General features: G+C 37.9%; 1 protein-coding gene across 9 annotated transcripts in view; it reads left to right on the top strand.

Annotated features, from left to right (window-relative positions):
• Positions 1-20,992, top strand: part of ARMC9 (armadillo repeat containing 9) — a 72,185-nt gene that overhangs the window by 32,246 nt on the left and 18,947 nt on the right. For 8 of the 9 annotated variants that reach the window (XM_030028270.2, XM_030028274.2, XM_030028272.2 and 5 more), the window contains 12 exons: positions 100-134; positions 1,320-1,431; positions 2,353-2,445; positions 3,727-3,817; positions 4,712-4,835; positions 6,772-6,911; positions 7,730-7,806; positions 9,920-9,994; positions 11,089-11,179; positions 12,501-12,559; positions 19,381-19,485; positions 20,223-20,338. In XM_030028270.2, the coding sequence (XP_029884130.1) occupies positions 100-134; positions 1,320-1,431; positions 2,353-2,445; positions 3,727-3,817; positions 4,712-4,835; positions 6,772-6,911; positions 7,730-7,806; positions 9,920-9,994; positions 11,089-11,179; positions 12,501-12,559; positions 19,381-19,485; positions 20,223-20,338 (1,118 nt within the window). Of the gene's footprint in view, positions 1-99; positions 135-1,319; positions 1,432-2,352; positions 2,446-3,726; positions 3,818-4,711; positions 4,836-6,771; positions 6,912-7,729; positions 7,807-9,919; positions 9,995-11,088; positions 11,180-12,500; positions 12,560-19,380; positions 19,486-20,222; positions 20,343-20,992 lie in introns of those variants that run through there. The other variant, XM_041126782.1, reaches the window with a different exon arrangement.

Raw genomic sequence — 20,992 nt, 5'->3', positions numbered from 1 at the left:
TGAAAGAATACACTGTGGACCTCATAAGTAACACTGTTGGTGTGAAATTTGGACTAATCTGTTGTGATTTCTTTTTTTTTCTTTATTTTTCTGATGCAGGCTTCCACAATGTTAAGAGCATCTTTAGCCCCTGTGTAAGTATTTATTGCTGAGCTTCATTTGTATCTGTAGAGAAGAAGAGGGGTTTGTAAACCGAAGTGCACTGCCAGTTGTCTGCAAATAGGAATCACTCATCCTCTGTGTGCTTCCTCTGATCTCAGTGAATGCTGTATGCAAATATTGTGTGATCTGTATTCTTCTGTTGAGCAGGTTCAGTAACATCCTAATTTCAGCAGGATGTTGCTAATGCAGTAAATCTGTCACTGCACACCTGTGAGTTGGTTGCTGTATTTTCTTTACTGTTTCCGCACATTACAGTCCTGTTGTTGTAATTGGTTTGCTTCTCACAAAACCAGGAAAAGGAGGGGAATTGGTAACGTGGATTTTTGGGTGCTTCAAGTTTAATTCTTTTGTGACTGACTTAAGTTTTGGCTTATAAGATCGAACAGAGATGGTATATCTGAGGTGAAGGTTTTATTACATTTTTGAGACACTGTTTTGATCCTTCTGTTGTTTACAAGAAAATTAAAGGGACAATTATACATAAAATTTGTTTTGATAGGATAGGAAGATAGGAGTAAAAATTTCTTAGTTGAATATATTTAAATATTAAAATTAAAGCATTGACAGGAATCAATTTTGTTAAGGGAAACTTCTACTGCAGTGTTAAAACTCAAAATAGCAGGATAGTACTGGTGCATGGGAAGCGATCCTGTATTAAGTCTTATGTTAAGCCAGCGTAGTCCAGCCTGTAAAAATCCATTCAGCCTGCCTCCTTTGCCTTGGAGAAGACATTTCTGTGTGCATGAGGGCTTAAAGGTAAAGCTGGAGCTGCAGCTTGTTATTGTGTCTGTTTATAACCATACGCTAAGAGCCACAAGTTGCTGCCCCCATGCTCTTGTGGCCCACACAGGGCAAAAAAGGAAGTTACTGTACTGTTTTGTGCCACTAAAAAGCTCAGATCATCAATTGGCTAGTTGTCAGCGTTTAGTGTCTGCAAGTTATGATGGTAAACGAGCTGCATGCATGGTGAAAAAATAAATCCAAGTTTAAAAAGTCTGTTGTTCTGATATGGTAATAAAAGTAACAAAGGTGTAAAAATGTGGAAGCTCTTTTTCTGAAGCAGACTTCCTGTTTTGGCTCTTCTCATCTCAGTAACATCAGCTGCACTGAATAAGAAGAGTGAGTTTTCATGATTGTCTTTCCCGTTTGCATTGTAGGAAGATGCAGGATGTGCCATTGTTGCCCTCTTTGGATTATGAGAAGCTGAAGAAAGATTTGATTACAGGGAATGATCGTCTCAAGGCCTTCTTACTGCAGGCTCTCCGCTGGGTAAGGGAGAGGGCCTCTGTAGAAATAAAGAAATAGGTCCCTTCTGGAGGGATCCAGAACTAAAATCCATTTTGCAAGGAAGATGATTGTTCTGGTGATCAGTTCAGCATTATAGGCAACTTCTCTCTTTGTCAGTGAAGCTTGCTAAGACTCTTGAGATGATGAAGAAAGCGCAGGGCAGTAGGTATCTATTTGTAGTGGTGTCCTCCTCATCTGAAGAAAGCCAGATAGGAATTACTGGGATCTTCAGTGGAAGTAATTTCTGATGTGTTTTCAAAGAAATTGTTGTTGTTGTTGTTTTAGGCAGTTCCTTTTTCCATGTATTGCCCTGCTTTAGATTTATATAAATATTGCTGTATCCAATAAATACCTGGCTCTAATCACCAGTTTTCCTTTATAATCAAGGTATTCTACAAGAGCCTACCTTTTGGTTGACTCGGATCATGTAATGATATTTTGGAAAAATTAAAGGTGACAACAGGAAGTTACATTTTCCTGCTGAAAAGGAAGCTGATGTGTTCAAAGTGACAGACGTGAAAGATGATAATAGTGGAATTCTGATCAAGCTTCAGTGTCCATTTTCACATAAAAAAAACATCCGTTGGGTCTGACCAGTGGTTCTTCTAGCCCAGTACTCTGTCTCAGATGTTTTAGAAAAGCACCACATCTGTAGCTATTAGAGGGCTTTTTAACTTTATGGGAAGTAATGCTGTATCCTTCCTGTATGGACAGTGATGACAGCTCCCAAGTAACAGTTCATTTCATCTCTTTCCCTTAGATCACTGAGCTTGAATTCCTCCTTCCCATGAAAAGAGGTTTCTCAGCTATGGGCTATCAGCACCTTTAAAATCTTCAGTGGCCATCAATTCACATTATCATTTATTTATTTGACTGGTTTATTCATGTTGTTGTTTATTTTAGCGCTTGACAACATCATATCCTGGGGAACAGAGAGACACTGTCCTGCAAGCCTACATCAGTAATGACCTCCTAGACTGCCACAGCAGCTGTCAGGTCAGCTGGAAGGGGTTTTCCTCCAACTTCTATGTGATATTGCTCATTTGTTTCTATAAAGTGCTGCTCAGAAAAATTTATCAGACTCTGGAGGGGAAAAAAAGGAAGTAGTAGTGCCAAAATCATGTGACACATTTAACTTCTGCATCCCAGTCTTTAAATGTGATGGACAAAGCTTTGCATTATAAGAGCTTTCAGCGTATATACAGTTCTTGTAGACAAGTGGAAGTTTGTCACCTGTCCTGGTGCTTGATGTCCGTGAGTTTAGCAGAAGCCTACTGAGCCCCTTACTTAGGAGTTAGCTCTTGCTTATCAGATGCTATGTCTCTTTTTGAGTGATTATGTATTGATAGATAATACTTTCAATCCATTTCACTGATCTAGGATAAGAACTAAGTTAGGACTTCAGTCTCAGTACCTCTATGGAATATCTGATTATGCACTTGTAATAACATGTTCAACAGTATTTCTGGGAATTTGGAATAGATTGTTACCTTTCTTTAGAAAGGGGAATTGCTGGTGTGTTGATTTTGAAAGGTTGCTTCAGTCACTGATAATCCAATACTATTGCTAACAAAAGCACAACTTTTTTCATTTGTAGTAGTGAATTTTGTACATAGTTGAGTTACCCAGTTGTTTGAAGCAGTGGGCCTACTTGTTATGTTGTGGCTCCCATTGTCATTGCAACAGTAACTTCACTAGAAAAGTTAAAGGATTATTAAATCAATGATCTGTTTTTCTCCCTGTAAATTTCTGTAAGAGGAAAGTTATGTGTAAGTAATGCCTGAAGTAAAACAGATTAAAAATAGTTTGCAATGTGGTGTTCTTGGTAAGTTACTGAGCTGCTTTCCCACACTCTTAGTTGTCAAACAAAAGCATTCCGATTCAGGTAATATTACTGCATTTCAGTTCATCAACAAAATTAACAGATTTTTTTTTTTTGTCACTGACTTAATTTTAGGTATCAGCTTTAACTAATAACTGTGTTGGTTCATTGTAATTCTCACCCTACACCATGAAGCTTAATGGTGTTTTAACAGACTGAGCTGAAGAGCTCTGATTTGCTTATTTTTTTAATTTTCCATCTCTCCCTCAGCCTCCTGCCAATAAAAAAGGAAACTAGGAAATTTTAAATCATATTGACATTGAATGCGTATCGATATCTTAAACAAAGGTGGTTTGCTGTGAAAATTTAATGAAGCTTTTAAAACCTTATAGAAGACTAACTTTGTTTTTTTCCTGCTTCGGTGAGTTTTTATTAATGTTTGTTTTCTTTTTCAGAGGAGTGTCCTCAAATTATTACATTCTAAGAGTGAGGTAGTCAGACAGTATATGGCAAGGCTCATCAATGCTTTTGCTTCACTGGCAGAAGGTAAGAGATCTGCTGCAAAAAAAGGACAGCATTTTCATATAAGGCTGGCTTATAGGTACGTCACAAATGCATGTCACTGCATGTGGGAATTTTGAGCCTTATTTGCACTCTTTTTCTAGGGATTCACTGTCTTTTGTTACACGCATTCAAAACAGTTTTTCAGTACCTGGAAAGCTTTCATTTTGACACTGTAGATTCAGCATTTCTGATTTCTTTTGATGATTTGTGATCTATGTGGGAACTTACCCAGGTGCTGCCTTTAATATAGTCTTCAATCTCTTCATGAGGGTTAAAAAAAAAAAAGAAGAAAAATTCCCATTAATTAAAGGTCCTGTAGGCAGACCTGCTACCAGGCTGTGCAACAGTAGTTAGTGCAGCTGTTCTTGCATCTTCCTGGTCCTCACCTGAATAAATCTTTGTGCATCACTGCTGTTTGGTTGCATATATATGCAGCTTTGAATCTCTGCCTGTCCCAAATTAGCCCTTGGTTTGGTGCTACTTAAGGAGCTAAAAACTATTGCTAGGAACTGAAATCCCATTTGAAGTCAATAGCAGTAGGACACCTAACTTTCCTGAGCTCTTTGGACATATCTGCTCTTTTCCTAGAGTATACAAAACTGTGATAGATCAGAAAGCATGTATTGAAAGAGGAATAGTGGATTCTGTGTGGTACTAACTTGGCAAGTGGGGGCCTCTAATGCCCCAAGTGGCTGGATTGAATGCAACTGGTCTGCTAGACAACTCATTTGTGCAGGTTTGTTTGGGTCTTGGCACAAGATTGTGGCTTGTCAAGAAGGAACTGAGGTCAATCCTGCTTACTTTTTCAAGGAGAGGGCGCTTTTCTGTCATAAGCTGGTATCTCAGCATCTGTTCTTTCATCGCTTTTTGCACCAGGTCGTGTCTACCTTTCTCAGAACCCAACATTGCTGCGAATGCTGGAGGAGAGACTGAAAGCTGAAGACAAGGATTCCCTTACATGGGAGAATGTTCTGGGGGCTCTGCAGAAATTCAGCCTCAGGTGATGAAAGCACAGCACGCAGTGGTGACAGCAGGAGAGGAAATGCAGGCTAGTTAGACTCTGTTCAGGGAAGAAAGAAGAGCACTTGGTTTTCCCATAACAATCATCAGAACCTCTGATGACTGATGAAAACAGTGTCATTTATTATGGAGGAGAACTCAGTTTTACTGACTGAATTAACCTGACTTCCTACCAGCTGTCAAGACTCAAGTAAATGTACATCTGCCATAGCCTTGTGTGCTTTATACATATTCCTTAATTGAACAGAGTGAAAATCTTAATGTAGAAAGTTCTGAAAATCCTACATAGAAAAAAATAAAAAGAGCTGCATTACATTCCAAAGCATAAGGTTTTCATCATCCTTTCTGCAAACATTTTTCAGGGATTTCATCCTTATCCTGTTGATCCTCTTTCCTGGAGCTGACTATGCATGGCCTGTCTTGTTCCTTACTTTTGCATTAGCAGTCTGACTCAAATGCCCACCACAAAAGAAATACCATGCAGAAGCAGTAAAGGCCATGATGTTGCTCCCATTTAACAAATAAATATGATGTAGGAACTCTGTTTTCACAGTGCTCAGGAGGAATATTCAGCACTGAATAGTTAACTAAATGTAAGGAGGTAGATGGATGTGTTTAGGTCTTGTTATTTTCATTCATGTTTCTTCTAAATTAAGACTGCAAGTGTTGGGGGTTGTTTTATTTGTTTGTTTGGGCATGTTGAAGAATGAGGGCTGCTTTTGGACTTGGCTTATTTAGAACTTGTTTGGATGAAACACATGTAAATGTGCTTTGGGTAAAAATCTGGACTGCTTCCTGACATGATACCTTATACATATTTGAGATGAAAGAGAATAAATCTTCATACCCTACTGCTTGAAATCCTAAACCCATCTTAGAGAAAATGATTTTTCTATTAAAGCACTTGTTGATAGTACAAGTTAGCTTGAATTTGGGGGCCTAGGCACTAAGCTACTGAAAATCTGAAAGTTTTTTACTCTCTAGAAGATAACGGTTAATCTTACAGTAGGTTAATTCCAGATACTGGACGTGAGAGACTGTTTTTTTTAATGTGTGGTCAGATGCTCCCTTGTTTTGTTCGGTTCATGCCACAGACCTACTGCAAGATCCAGGACTGCGAAAGTGTATGAGCTTTCAGGAGTAATCCAAATCCCAAGTACTAAGACCAGGAAAATATCTGCTTTGATCTTTGTAATTTAGATTTACTGCCCATTGGAAATAACGTGATTAAAAATAGTGTTCTTCAGTAAGACCTTTCTACATGTATATACTTCTTTTTTGTATTGCAAAGCAAGGAATTTCTGTTGTAGGAGATCACAGTTGACCACCTGGCACTTTATTCTGTATACTCTTTGAGGGCAGCTACAGACTGCATTAAAAGAATATGTGATTTAAGAATCTCTAGAGAAAAGAGCAAATAGATTTAAGCAAAAAATCTCATTTGTCATATCAACAGTAAAGAAGTGCTATAGTGCTATGGCTACCTATGGCAGAAGCAGCAATTAATTTGTTTTATGGGTCTGTAGTATGTAGCTGGCTTTTTTTACCCATTTTAAGACAATTGAAAATGCAATTTTAGGTGGAGTTAGAAGCCTTAGAAAAGAGTGAAGAAACTTACCTCAGCAGTTTGCAGGTTTAAAAAAACAAAACAAAACACAAAGAAACCCAACCCACCCAACAACATTTTAGTCCTCTAAACCTATGGGAATCTGCATCTTCAATTTCTTCAGGCTTTAACTCCTTAGTTTAATTGATTCTGCCAAAATGGGTAGTTTTGGGGTTTTTTTGTTGGCAAGCTAGTGTATAGCAGGTAGATGAAACAGGGTTTTAATGTGCTTATATTAGCTATAAGTATATTTTGAAAGCTATTTATGATGTGGTCTGATTTTTGTGGGCTTTTTGTTTTTTAATCCTAGGCGTGCACTGCAGTCGGCAATGATCAAAGATGGGCTCATTTTCTGGCTGGTTGATGTTCTAACAGATACAGATTGCCTGTCTGATTACACACTGGAGTATTCTGTTGCCTTGCTCATGAATCTTTGTCTGCGGAGTGCAGGTGTCTTACATTTTGAATTAAAACCTCATTCCAAAAAACAAATAGGGAAAACTGTGAATCCTTTTCTCTGATATACCTGGATTCTTTCAAGTGACTATAATTAGTAGCAGGTACTCGCATAACCAGAGATATTTGAGTGTTCTAACCAATGCTTTTGAGCAGATCTCTTTCCCAAGAGTCCCAAACTATGGAGGTTAGCTTGACCAAAATCTAAAGAATTAAGAAAACAGTTAATCAATGGAACCCTCTAAGATTTGATTATTTTTTCATATCCACATGTGAGGACTGCCATTCCTATGTTCCAGGCCCACTTTTCAAAGGACACTTTTTACTTGTGTGGGAGATTTGTGTGCATAAAAGGAAGTCAGAACTGAGTTGATCAGTAATGGCAAGGGAGCTTAACCTTCACCTTGTGGAGTGAAATACTTGCATGCTTTGCTTCTACAACACAGAGATTCCCCCCCAGAAAATAAGGTCCTGTCAATGTCCCGAGAGACTTAAAAGAAGCTTAAAGTAAGTTTCCTTTTAAAAAGGAAAGTAAGGTAAAGGTGAAAAATTGACTGCTTGCCAGAAGCAAAATAATGTCTTTGTTAAAGTTTTAAAAATGCCTTTGTGTTGCATCCTGTCCAAGATTACAACTGTATAAATCCAGAGTAACTCCACTGATTTCAGCTCAGTTATGTTGAGCAGCATTTGGCAGGGACAAGGAACAGTATTGCTCTGTGTAAATTATATTTCATACTGCTTTTAAGAAGTAAGCAGCTCGCTCTGATCTATTACATTTTTTTTAAGCATATTTATGTTTTCTCCCTTTGCAGGGAAGAAAATGTGTGCAAGGATCGCAAACCATGTGCTCAAAGTCCTCTCTGATCTTCTGGGCCACGAGAATCATGAGGTATTTGTACAGCAAACTTTGGGTTAAGGAAAAGGTGGAAAGAAAAATTAAAGATAAAAAAAACAAGAAATGGAAAAAAGTAAATTGGTTTTGTTTCCCTTTTTAGACCCTCATGTAATTAAGTTGCATGAAATTTTCCTAAAATTCACAATTCTGGAATTTTTCTTTTTTTGTTGGGCACTGGTCTTTCTAGACATAATTATGTTTTCCTTTAACAAATGCTGGCAGCTAAGAAGCAAAGTCTTTCAGATGCATAGTTATCATGCAGTCCATGTGCCTTCTTGACTGCAGTTTCTGATGCTGTTTAAATGTCATCTCACACGAAATCATCTCAAGCTTAACTAGTTCATTAGATGAAAAATGTGTGGTGCAAGCCATTATGCAAAACCGTCAGGTGCAAAGAAGCAAATTTGCTAGTAGTTTTAAGGAATATTATAAGAAGGCAGTCTACCTGTGTCATTCAAGCCCTAATATCTTTTTATCTACCAGTTCATTTAACCTGCCACGTAACCCTTTTGTGGTTCAAGTTTCTTTTCTGACTCTAGACATGCTTGCATCTTAGATGCTAAATTAAACTACCTCAGAGGAAAATACTAAAAATTATTAGTTATTTCTACCCAATGGTTTTCAACACATCACTCTGATATCTGCTGTCTGCTGTATAAAGCATTGCTTTAGCTATCTCTGCAGAGGGTCACTTCTTTAACTGTCGAGTAAAATTCAAGGCAGGAGAAAATGCAGGCAAATACTGTATGAAGTTGAAATCGTAGGGAGGCAGCATTTTTACCAGGCTGTTCTAGATTGATTCCTTGATGATCGTGCAAGGTGCAATGAAATATAAACTCTGGTGTCTCATGTTTATACACAATGATTATATCATCATGTTTTTTGTTTATCACTTAAACTGAAAATAGAGAATAAATTTGGAGGAAGTGTTTACTCCACATTTTATTAATTCATTAGAAGATGTAGATCAGTTCTTTACTAGCACTGTTTTGATTAAGATGAAACTTGGCATACCTTTACTGTACTGTTTCACTGGCGCTTTTTTTATGAATCATGAGAGTTAATACAATACATACTAATACAAAATAACATCCCAGTCCCTAGACTGAAGTATTTAGAAAATGCTATTGTACTGTTGAAGTCTGTGCCTTAGAATGGCCTTAAAATTTCTGAGAGTGCATTCTTACAACCTAGTTTGCACCAGCACAGCCGATAGAAGTTTTGTTATCAAAGTCAAAAGTAGAAGGCAATGCTCTTGGGTGCCAGGGGAGCTTTCTGAGAAGCTGTGGAATCCTTGTGTAAATCCCAATCCCTTATCTTGCTTCCCGTGCTCCCAGCCTAGCTCATTGTTCATTTTTCCAAGGGTATAGACAGAGAATGACTGGAAATCTTCGTGCTCCAACAGTAACTGGCCAATACAAAGGGTCACATAAGTGCTGATTAAATTAGTTTGACAGATCTGGTGGCTTTCACTAACCATAATAATACAGAGCTTTCATACTAGCTGGTTTTTTTCCTCTGCTGAGGGACAGTAACAGGCAGCGAAGTGAGAGAATGTTTGAAAACTGCTACAGCTTTTATCATCCTGCCTAAGGCTACAGTGCTTGAAGCCTGTCTTGAGCTCATGCTGACACAGTCTTGTCCTTGTTCTTTGTCCTATTTTTTGTACTGCCACTAGTGTTTGTCAGAAACCAACCCTTTTTTTCATTTTTGTTATTTTTTCCTCTTTTTTCTTTTTTCCTCCATCCTCCTTCCTTTTTCCTTCTTTTTTTTTCTTTCTCCCTCTCCCTCTCTCTTTCTCTTTTTTTCTTTTCTCTCTCTTTTTTTTTTTTTTTTTTTTTTAGGGCTAGGTCAATTTGCAAGAATACATTTTCAGAAGGGGGGGGAATTGGCATGCAGCAGTACTGATTTAGATCAACCATATCACAATATATTTGCATCCTAAAAGTTCACTGCTTCCCAAGTGAGAATTTTTGCAAGTGCAGGCTAGCCTGATTGAACTCTCTGAACATAGCTGTTCTGCACCTTCACTCTTAAATTTTGCTTGTAGTCAACTGGGGTGAATGTAAGAGTTTTTCTAAGTGGTATGACTATTTCTTTCTCTTAGATACAACCATATGTGAATGGAGCGCTGTATAGCATTCTTGCCATCCCTTCTGTCCGAGAAGAAGCCAGAGCAATGGTAAGAAGTGCTATTTGCATAGCACAAAGATCAAGGCATATGCCAAATATGGCATGCACACAGGTACCTGTTGAGCAGTGTGCAGCAGGGCTGTGAGGTAGGAGCCATGGCATTTCAGAAGGGAATCCACAGGAGGCCCTCCACCTTTGGTATTCAGGCAGGTGTGAATGTATGTCTCAAACGCTTTTGCCATACTTGCTGGTCTTTTCCCAAAAGTGGAGCCCCAGCAGTGTGAAGGATTCTATCTAAATTATAAATTAAAGGTGTTATTTTAGAATAGTGTTGTCCATCTAGAATTTCATAGACTGAATGTGGCCCAGGAGATGCTTTCAGCTGACTTGCTACTTCTTCCCCTTATTTAACTCATTCTGCACCAGTGAATAGCCACTAAGAGGATGAGTTCCTCTTGCTGCTTTTGTTTCTGCCTTAGACATGGTTAGCTGGGGAAGGCAGCAGGAGGAAGGTTTTAGCAGAACTAGGAATTGATCTCCTGTGAAAGTTAGTCTAATGGTAATGAATGTGTTTTGACTTCTGGATTTGAGGAAGCTGTTCCTGAGATAGCGGTGTATCTTTATATCTTAAGGACTAACCTAGAGAGTTACATCTGACAACAATTATGTCTGCATTTTACCTCACAAAGCACAGAGGATTGGAAGTCATCTTAAATGATTAAAGACACAACATCAAACCTGTAAGGGGCCACAAAGAGAGAAACTGGGTTTAAGAGGTCAAAGTTGGTCCTGCTTTTTACTTTCCTTCTCTGAACCTTGCACTGTTGTATCTGTGAATGCAAATTTGCCCTTTTCTGTTGACTACTGTGTACTGAGTTCAGAAGGCAGAAGCAGCAGATCTATTGTAAAAATTTGCTGTTCATCATGTATACTTCGTATTTAAACCTAGAAGCAATCTAGACAGCATATTTATTTTGGTTTTGGGAAGTGTATGGACAAAATAGAGTGCTTAGAGCTGGACACGGTGGTTTGTTTCACACTACCTTTGTTTTTTGTGACAAAACAATGGCTTTTTAGCTAATAAAACTCTGTCACTGTGGTCACATGAAATACTGATCTAGCAATGTTTTCCACTACTTCCAGGGAATGGAAGAAATTCTGCGCTGCTTTATCAAGGAAGGAAATGCAGAGATGATCCGACAGATTGAATTTATTATCAAGCAGCTCAATTCAGGTCAGAAGAACAGATGCAGCTATCTGAGCTGTAAATCTTTCACAAAAGCCATAAGAAAGCTCATGTTTTTACTTGGCATTGAAACTCTCAAAGAATAACAATAGTGTGATGGTCTGAGAGAGGGTGAATAGTGAATGTCCAGATTTGAATGTCAGATGTATTTTAAAATTTCCTTTTGTGTTACAATTAGAAAGAAGAAATAAAAGGCTAAGTAGGTGTCAATTCCAAAGTTTTGGGACTGTAAATAGAATGACCTTGACTGTTTTCTTTCATTACTGTGAGGCCACTAGCATGAGAGACTGCTCTCAACTGCAGAAATAAACAGGTGATACAATTTGTAAAGCAGGATTTAGGGACTAGATCTGTCTCTGCTTACCTCTTGCTCTGTTGAGAAATATAGCTTTGTTAATCTGAAATGGCTTATCCTGAACAGGGGGCAGAGACCATCCTTTTTAGAGAGTATGTTGATGGGTCTGAGGAGTTGTAGATGCTTTGTTAATACAGACAAGTATGAGGAGGTGGAATATTTATTTTATGTTCCCTGTGGCTGAAAGGAAGGCTGAAGAAAGAGAAAGCAAATAATGAAAAGGAGGTGAATTCTGATTAAATCTTTCTGTACAGTAAAACTAGAACAAGTTTGACTGCTTTCTTTGGCTTTTGGAAAGAGCAGAAGACAGCATATCTTACGGTTCTAGCTTGTAAAAGAACAAATAAAGTATTTAAGCATTGTGTTGCCACGATGCAATATTTGTTCATCAGAGTTACAGAATCGCTCCTCTTCTACTTGTGAATGGTATTTTTAAAAGGTTTTGTCTGATTGGTGAGTAAAAGTTGAGTGTACAGATTTCCAGCATAAGCCTGGCTGCTTTTTTCCTAGGGAAATGAGTTTGTCCAAAAGTTGCAATAAGTATTCTACATGACTGCTATCTTTTTACATATAAAAGCAGTATAATATTGAAGTGTTTGTAGGGAGAAGTAGAGTCTTTTATTAACAATTAGTTGAAAAATAGACAAACTTGCAAGTGCACACACTTTCATTTAAGCCTTGTTGATAAATACACTGAGACATCATAGTGGGATTTATGAGAAAAGAACTGTTCCAGAGTGTTTCTGTTTCTGCCATTTTCTCAGATATGAATTGATTTCAGTGATTTGTAGAATGCTTTATAGGAGCAAATAATTCTAATAGTTATCTTGAAAAGAATGGGATGTCTATATGAGATGCAAGCTAAATATTACTCTTGTAAAAGAGGGGCAATGACTAGAGATTCTTTTAAGCGGTAAATGTACTCTTACACCATTTTGTTTTGCTTCTTTCTAGAGGAGCCGTTAAATGATAGTATTGTGTCTGATGATGAAGAGGAAGAGGAGGATGAGGAAGTAAGTATAAAGGCCTTCTGGCACCTTTTAGAAAAATCCTTAACCAGCTAGACAGAAAATATTTGTGTCAAAAAAACATGCTTTTTTTTTTTTTTTTTTTTGGTGGCTTTTGGTTTTGTTTTTTACTTTAATTATTCTTGCATTAACAAGAAAATTGGATCTGTTTCCACTACCTTTTCTTCATTTGAGTCCTACTCTTTTATTTTGGCAAGTCACCACCTCTCTGATAACTAAAGGATTATAGCTTGAAATGAGTGAAGAGATGAGATACTGTAGCAGTAGAAATCTTGCTTTCAAGCAGACCCATTTTGGCAATAAAAATAAAGGAAGCAAATGAACCAGTTTATTACCAGAATAGTTTATGAACAGGTTGTCACTTTTTCTTAAGGTATCGTTATCTGCTCAGGGTGTGACTTCTTCTTTTGCTATTTAGAAATTTTGAAATAGATTTAATAAATTGTCTGTATGTAATGAAGGAAAACAATAATTACAAATTAAGAAATAAGTCCCATAAGAAGAGAAAAGAAAAAAAAAAATTGAGAAAGTAAGCATGAGAAACTATAACATAGTAATTATAAACCGTAGTAAATATAAAGCTGTGTATTTCCAGCTCTACTAATAAATGCATTTTATACCAATACTTCAGCATTTTTTAAGAAGCTGTCTTCATAGAGTAATAGGATCCCAGGTGTAGGTAACACAGTGTATACAATCATCTAAATTAACAAGCAAAGCAAGGTGTAAATGATGTGAGGGAAGTGTTAAACCCAGTCTTCACTGGTGATGTTGCCATTGCTACGTTTCGGTAAGTGCACGGGGAGGGGTTGAAAATACACTGTGTAGGCAGTTACCTGGCAGTTTTATCCGAAAGAAGTCTACCGCATAGAATTTTTCTTTTATTGAAAAGTCTTGCATGAGAAGTTTAAAAGAACAGCTATAGTAGATGTCCTTGGAACAGTGTCTGAACATACTTAGGTGGGTGTGTATGTGCACGTAGATTTATAATCATGTATTTGCCCTGAAGAAGATAGTAACATTGAGAGTTAGTGATCTTTGCAAAATGTTCTTGTCTTAGAAATATTACCGGAGAATGTATTTACTGAAAACCAAGTTTTTAGACAAAATCTAAGTTTTTTTCCTGAACCAACAAAGAATAAGACACATAAAACTTACCAAGACAGTTGCATCCACGTTCTACTAACTTGTTGCACCTTAACACAAATACTAGAGAACAGTGACAACCATGCTACAGTCTAAAACTTGCCCTGTTACTGCAGAGTGACTGAGTGCATTTTCAAGTGCACGTTGAGCCTTTTATGTTTTGAAAGGAAAGAAAAATGTAAATATCCCAATTTTAACAGGTGTGGTGTGCTCTCAGCTGCCATGGGGTGCAGCACCTTGCAGGATCCAAACTTTGCCTGGTAGTGTCCAGGGAAGTTTTGCACTGGTTGCGTTATTTAGCTAGTTTCTGTGTTGTGGCACAATAGGTGGTGAACACGTGAACTAATTACCCTTGTGACTTTGCCTAAATTCAGAGCTATGTGGAAATTCTAACTTTAGAGCTACAAGGAAGTTTTATTTAACAATCGGCTCTCCCCCTTTTGTCCTAAGGGGGTACAGTAATTTTTTTTTTTTTCTAATAGAATTAGATTATTGTAATTGTTTCACCTCCTGCAGTCTTGAAAAGAGTTTTCAGTAATCTTTACATTCTTCCCACCCAAAATCAATGCTTGATGTGCAAGATGAGCTTTCTGGGGATTAATCATTATAACTTCCCTTTGTTTAATATGCTGCTTAACACCCTTTAACCGATGTTCCAAGGCTTTGAGTGTCTTAGGTGTATTGTGATAATCCACGGTGGTGATATTTTTGTTTGAACTCTAGTATACTTTTTTGAAGGATACTGGGTTCTGTTGGGAAAGCACAGAGATAAGGAACTCCTTCATGAAAGGTGTGGCATTGAATTGCATGATTGTGTTGAACACTTTCATTACTTTACCTGCTCTTGGGAATGAAAGGAAGGTGAATTCTCCTATTCAGTCATACCCCCTAGACAAGCTGCTGCTGCTCATGATCCCAGCTGAGGCTGTAGGTCAAATAATTTTGAAATGCATTTTTACCACTAAACCATCATGTGATTAAAACAGACTTCTGTCACTTCTTATTATTTGACTCAAAAATAACAGTAGGCTTTTGAAACAAAGAAGTGTCTGATTCCAGTTTTTCATTAGCTTTGCCATTATATTAAAAAGAAAAAGTGTCATTAAGCCAATTTTAAAACTTTTTCTAGTGTAACATTAATTGTGGCATGTTCTAAATCCTTATTGCTGCTGGGAACTACAATTCTGTTCTGCTGCAAGGACGCCTGGTTTCTTAGTCCCTCAGTTTAGAAAATAGTTTATAAACAGCATGGCAGCAAAATGCTACACAAAATGCATAATGTTGTTACTTTGTTAAATAAGCAAGTTTGTTGACTCACTGCCTCAGTGCTTGGATCCCTTTTGTGTTTTGGAAATGCAGTGGGTTATTGTTCTTTGATGGGGTTCTATGATAACATCTGATGTTGTGATCTGGCAACAGAAAGTTTTGGAAAACTTTATCAGAAGTCTTGCCTTTACGTAACTTTTAAACTACTACAGACTGAGTGTATTTCAGAATATGTCCGTATATTGCCAATTTAGTGACATGCATTCAGACTGCTTACTGATACTATAATTTGTTGCTGATTCACTCAATACCAGTATTTCTACCTTCACAACTTAAGAAACAACAGAAGGACACTCTTATGCAGACTTAGTTTGCAGGTTTTGCCCCAGCTTTTATCGTTTCCAAGAGCATGTGAAGGTTCCCCATGCTGTTACTATTACCTTTCATGGTTTTTTGCTTTTATCTGTGTTTAATTTAGAGTTGTTGAATTCTCTCTTGGCTTTGAGCAGATATTGTGGTAGTGACTACTTTTTCCTAAACACTGCAGTTGAGCCTGTTGGAGGATAATTCTGGGATTTCTAAGGGCATCATACACTCAGAAATTTAAGATTCTGTAGTGGTGACATTGGAGCATATAAACTGAATTAAAAAAAAAAAGTCTATGTGTATACTGTTATTCAGAAATAAATTGGCTTTCAGATTTGTCTGCTGAGCTTTAAATTAACTAGTGTAGAGCTCAGGATGCTGGCTTCTGGAGTACGTACTCACCTTCATTATGTTAGCCATCTGGGGTGTGTTGACACACACAGTCACAGTGCATATTTTCTGGCACTTAATATTCTCTCAACTGTTCTGTTAAATACTAACTTAATTTGTCTTCAGTATTTGATCTTTACATTTGCTTTTTATTTGACCTGGACCATCTTTAAAAGCTGCTTGTAAAAGTGAGTATGTGATATCGTAGCTCTAACTCAAAAGTTTGTAACTAAACTTGAGCTACATTAGATAACTGTACAGTGACAATTTATCAGGCACCCTCTGATCGCCTGTCACTCAGCACCTGGCAATAAAATCAGTAAACTGCAGTGTGAAAATACACTTCAGCTAGAGAGTACATCAAAAGAAAGAGAGCTTAATTGCAGACCTAATCACAGGACTTCAAGCCATTACATTAAAGGACTTTGCTGCCAATGTCTGCTGCAGCCTGTGAGCAATGGTGAACAGGGCACCAATTGTATTATTTCAGCAGTGGAATGATGGCATATCTGTCAAAGCTCTCTTTCTGTACGAGGAGGCAGAGGAGGGACATGTTCAGGTTCAGTTACCTGGTATATTAAATAAAGTCAGGGAGCAAGGTTGGCAGGGAGAGATGCTTCCCAGAAACCAGAAACTGGCGTTCTCTGTCTGACAAAATGTGTCAATCAGAATATTGGAAGAGGTGGAACCTCGGGAAACCAAGGCAATCAGTGAGGAGAAGTTAAATACATCATGCATGCAGAGAGCTGGATGAAAGAGCAGGGTGATGTTCTGACTGTAATGTATAACGCTCTACCCAGTGTAGGCAGTCTTCTGTAAAGCATCCTTGAAGAAAACCGTTAGCTCTTGATGCTGCATTAACATACCATATAAAAAAAATTCCAACAGACTATTTGTAAAGCTCATTTTTGCAGCTTTTTTTTTTTTCCAAAGTACAGGATATTGTGGAGCTTGGAGTGTGGTTTTTTTTGTTGTTGTGCTTGATACAGATGATTGTTGTCTACAAGTTTTTATCTGTGTTTTTCCATTATCTGGGTTATTTTTTTACACCTACCCAGCTTCCCAGGTAATTAGGACCTAATTGCAATTTACCTCGCCTTGGAGAGAAAGGCAGATTGAACATCTTCCTGAGGTCCTATACAGCCTTATCTTTTATGGCTTAGTGTCTACAGAATGCATCTTTAGGGGGATGAAGAGGATTAACAATCTGGTATCTTCAAAGCCCTTACAGAAGAATGAGGTTTTTTTATTAAATCCACACACGAACAAATACATTATGGAAAAATTTTACTAAACCTTAGAACACTGTGTGGATTATTGGCAGTATTTCTGTAACTGCTTCAGTTGCTCACACTCAGGTATCTAATGTCTCTTAAGTTTAACTACAGCATCAGAAGCACCTGCACAAGGCTGTCAGATATGACTTGGGACCTGTGGGAAGGCTTGTGCCCTTTCAGAGCTGCAGTGGAAGACCAGGCAGGATATTTCAAAGTAGGACTGGATGGTGCTGTGGGCTAGTGAATTGAGCCCTTTGTGTCTATACTTTTTATTTCTGCTTGATGCCTGTGAATGAGGAGGTGATGAGCAATGACAATAACTAAATCAAAACAAAAATTATGCTTTTTAAGCCATTTGGTACAGAGGTCATTGAACTTGAAAAAAGGCAAGCCTATAGAGCTCTGGGGAAGCCAACACCTACTTGGTCTGAGTGATGGTAGCCTCATTATTTTGCACCAAAGACTGGAATCAGGCAGCCATTTCCATTGTAGGAAATACCTTCCCTGTACACACTTCAGTCGTTTTTTCCTCATGCTGTTTTTGTAGAGCACTGTCCAAGCATTCATATTCTAGGCTAATCTTTGTGGCAGAGGGTATTTCTTAATTTGGCTATTTAAAACTATTTGAGTCTAAATCTCACTAAAGCGAAACTGCTTTTCATTTTCTTTGTGCTCCGGGGCTCATCAAAGTTCAGTGGTCATTGGTTTTTAATGGAGTTTGTGCCAGGCTCTCTACATTACTATTACAATATACCTTTTTAGAATGATTCATTTACTTTTTCTGACAGTCATTTACATTTACTGCCACAACCTGTTTCAAAATCAAAGCACATTTTCTTCATCTGGGGTGGGTCTTATTTAGGGTATCTTGTGCAGCATAGGAGAGAATTCTTTTCAGTGGCAACACACAAGCAAAAATACTATCCTGTTCTTGTAATGCTACTTTCGGTTTGCTGGAGGAGTCCCTCAAACTTTAAAATTTCTTGGCTTGTAGATCTGTGGAAGCTGCAGAACTTCCCTGAAAGATGAATCACCCATAGTTATATTAGAAATAGGCACAGGAGAGTGAATTCTTGGTACTTTTCACTTGAGAAGTTGATTACATTTGGGTTTTGTGGAATAAAGTCAACAGAGGATTGTTGCCTTCTTGTATGGTATTTGTATCCTAAAGTACCGATTCCAAGAATTTTGTACCAGTCCCATATTGTCAGCTTTAAAGCTTCCTTGCAAACCTGAGTAGCTGCTGCTGCTGTTTCACATTGCTCTAAAAACAGCTGCTGTCAGACCCCCGTAGTCTCACCTTTCAGGAACCACTGCTTGAGGAGGGGTTTTGAATGCCCAGCAATAAGGATTTTCTTTTTCTTGAGCGATTAAAAATTATGCCTCTATTTCTTGAAAATTAGTGATAAAATATTTGGTCTTCCCCTCCCCCTCCCCTGCCTTCTTGGGGAATAAACAGCAATAAATTACTTCAGTGTTTTTGTCAAGGTAGAGGGATGTACCCCAAAGTGCTGAATATGCATATGGGTGTTTTGATCTCATGGAATGCTAGCGTTATGTTCAGGAAAGACTATGAATTGTATTATGGTGCACTTACTTTATTTTTACAGCTAAGCTCTTATAGTCTAGCTTAAATTTATGCTTTTATTACTGCCAGATTATACTGATACGTAACAAGAGCCATATCAAGTTTCCTACCATCCTCTTTGCTTGAATGATAACTTTCTTGTGCTTTTTTTTTTTTTTAAGATTGACTTACCTTATGTTTTGGTTTGACTTTTTTTTTGAAACAAGGCTAGCCTTTTCTCAGCCTCCAATGTGGCTGAGAAATGCCATCAGATTGGTTTTTTCAGTCTGTGCTGTATGACTAGATTGACTTGGGCAGATCTGCAAAAACTAAAACTCCGAACTTCATACCAGCTGCTTGTTAAGGACGGAGCATTGCATCTCTTCAGACTAGCATGCAGCCTAGTTCTATAAACATACTAATGACCAAGATTTTTCCTGAGCCTTTATTAGGACAAGCAAGGAATAATTATTTGGGGTTGGAAATTTGAAGGAGAAGGACTTTTGAAATACATACTGTACTTTTTGGCGTAGCATTTGTGGAAAGAGGGGTGGTTCTTTTCTTCTCTCAGGATTCTTTAGTTTCTGGTTATATCAAAAGTTTAGGTGAGTTTGTCTTTAAGTGTCTGCTTTTTGGGTGGAAAATGCTTGTATGTTACCACGTACATGTGCAGTGCTAACAGTCATGTATCTGGACAGTACATATCATCCAAGTGACTACCGGAGTGAGAACTAAATTTGAAATGAAAACTTCTTGGAACCTGGGCTCAAATAACATATGTGTTGCTGTTGCAGGAGGACCATGACATCATGGAGGCTGATCTGGACAAAGATGAGGTTTTGCAGCCTCAGCTGGGAGAGCTTGCAGGAGAGAAGCTGCTAACAACGGAGTACTTGGGAGTGAGTACCACTCATTAGGATCTTGGAATATATTAATCTGCTGGGTTGTTTAATTTCAGTAGTTTCATCACTTACTAAAATCTTTTCTTCAATTTGTTGCTTGAAAAGCTGGGTTCTACCTCCATAGCAGTCCAAATCTTTCACAGTCTCTTAGCTGCTGTTCAGAAGAAGTAGAGTAAGTTTGAGAAAGGTAGCTACCCTTTCACAGGAGGTGGTCAGGCTGTGGCTTAATAATAAGCTAAAGGCAGCCTTAGGGTTCTAGTGCTACATCAGTGACTCTGTGGGCACACAAAGCAAAGTGCTGAGCAAGTTAATACTGGAACACTCTGCTGGTCTGAAATTCTTCTGAAAAAATAGTTGAAAAGTTAATTGGTCCTGCAGGCATTACACCAGATCAAGTATTGTGTGTCTTACCTCAAGCAGCAAAACCCCATTAAGTAAAAAAGCGTAAAGTTTGCATGAACGCCATTTAGTGTGCTGTGACTAATTTGAGATAAATGTGACTGTATACATTCTGGATCCCGGAGTCCATAGGTGTACCGGTGATGATGGAAATGTGACCTGAGATAAGATGTCATGGAACAGCCTACAGTGATTCCTGGGAATTTTATCTAGTGACACCAGAATGCAACTTAGTTTCTGATGCAATGTTTCTATAGAATTTTCTCTATGGCTCCGGTTACCTATCTTTCCACTGCATTTTTTTTTTTTCCATTTCTTTATTTCCTGTGTATCAGATAATGACTCATACTCCAAAAACCAAGAAGAAGCTGTTTCCCGGTGTCCATCAGAGTATAGATGAGCCCCTCCAGAGACCTGTGACTCCAGGTTATCACAGAACTGTGTACCTAATGTAAGTCCAAATAAATGAGACCAAGTTGGATTTTTTTTAAGCTCCTTTAAAAAACAAAGCAACAAGAACAAAAAACCCAACAATGCCTGATAAATAAACCTTCCCTACCTAAAAGTGCATTGCCATTGTAATTTCTTAAAGATCGTTTCAAAAAAAGAAAGGAGAGGAATATTGTAGGCAGAGAAAGGTCCATTGGTTGAGGTCACATACTTGGAATAGTTGAGTAAATGTTTACTGATCAGTTTGATTTAAATTTGCATTATATCCTGTGTGTTCATGGTCCTTTCATCTTCTCATATTCTATTGGGAAGTTGCATGGAGTGTCTAAAATGCCTGGGATCTTCCACTTTATAAGCAAGAAAGTACATTGCTCTGGGGAGATTTGCTACACACCCATAAGAGGACAGATTAAAAAGAAAAGGGGAAAGACAAAAATCTTATGTTGTGTTTCCTGCTTTGGAAGAAATGTGTTTTCCAGTGGGAGGGTCTGTGATACCTTGCTTTTGGTGTGATTGGTGTCAGAGGTAGAAGGCTGCATTGTAAATGGAATAAAGAAATCTTACAGTATAGAGCTCCTTGAATATGCTCTGTTTTCTGTTAGAACAAGTATATCTTAATCTTTTAATTTCTGAGATGATACTTCTCCTTTTCACT

The sequence above is a fragment of the Aquila chrysaetos genome, chromosome 10 (genome assembly GCF_900496995.4).
Source record: "Aquila chrysaetos chrysaetos chromosome 10, bAquChr1.4, whole genome shotgun sequence".
Classification (NCBI taxonomy): domain Eukaryota; kingdom Metazoa; phylum Chordata; class Aves; order Accipitriformes; family Accipitridae; genus Aquila; species Aquila chrysaetos.
This window is presented reverse-complemented; position numbering and strand designations above follow the sequence as displayed.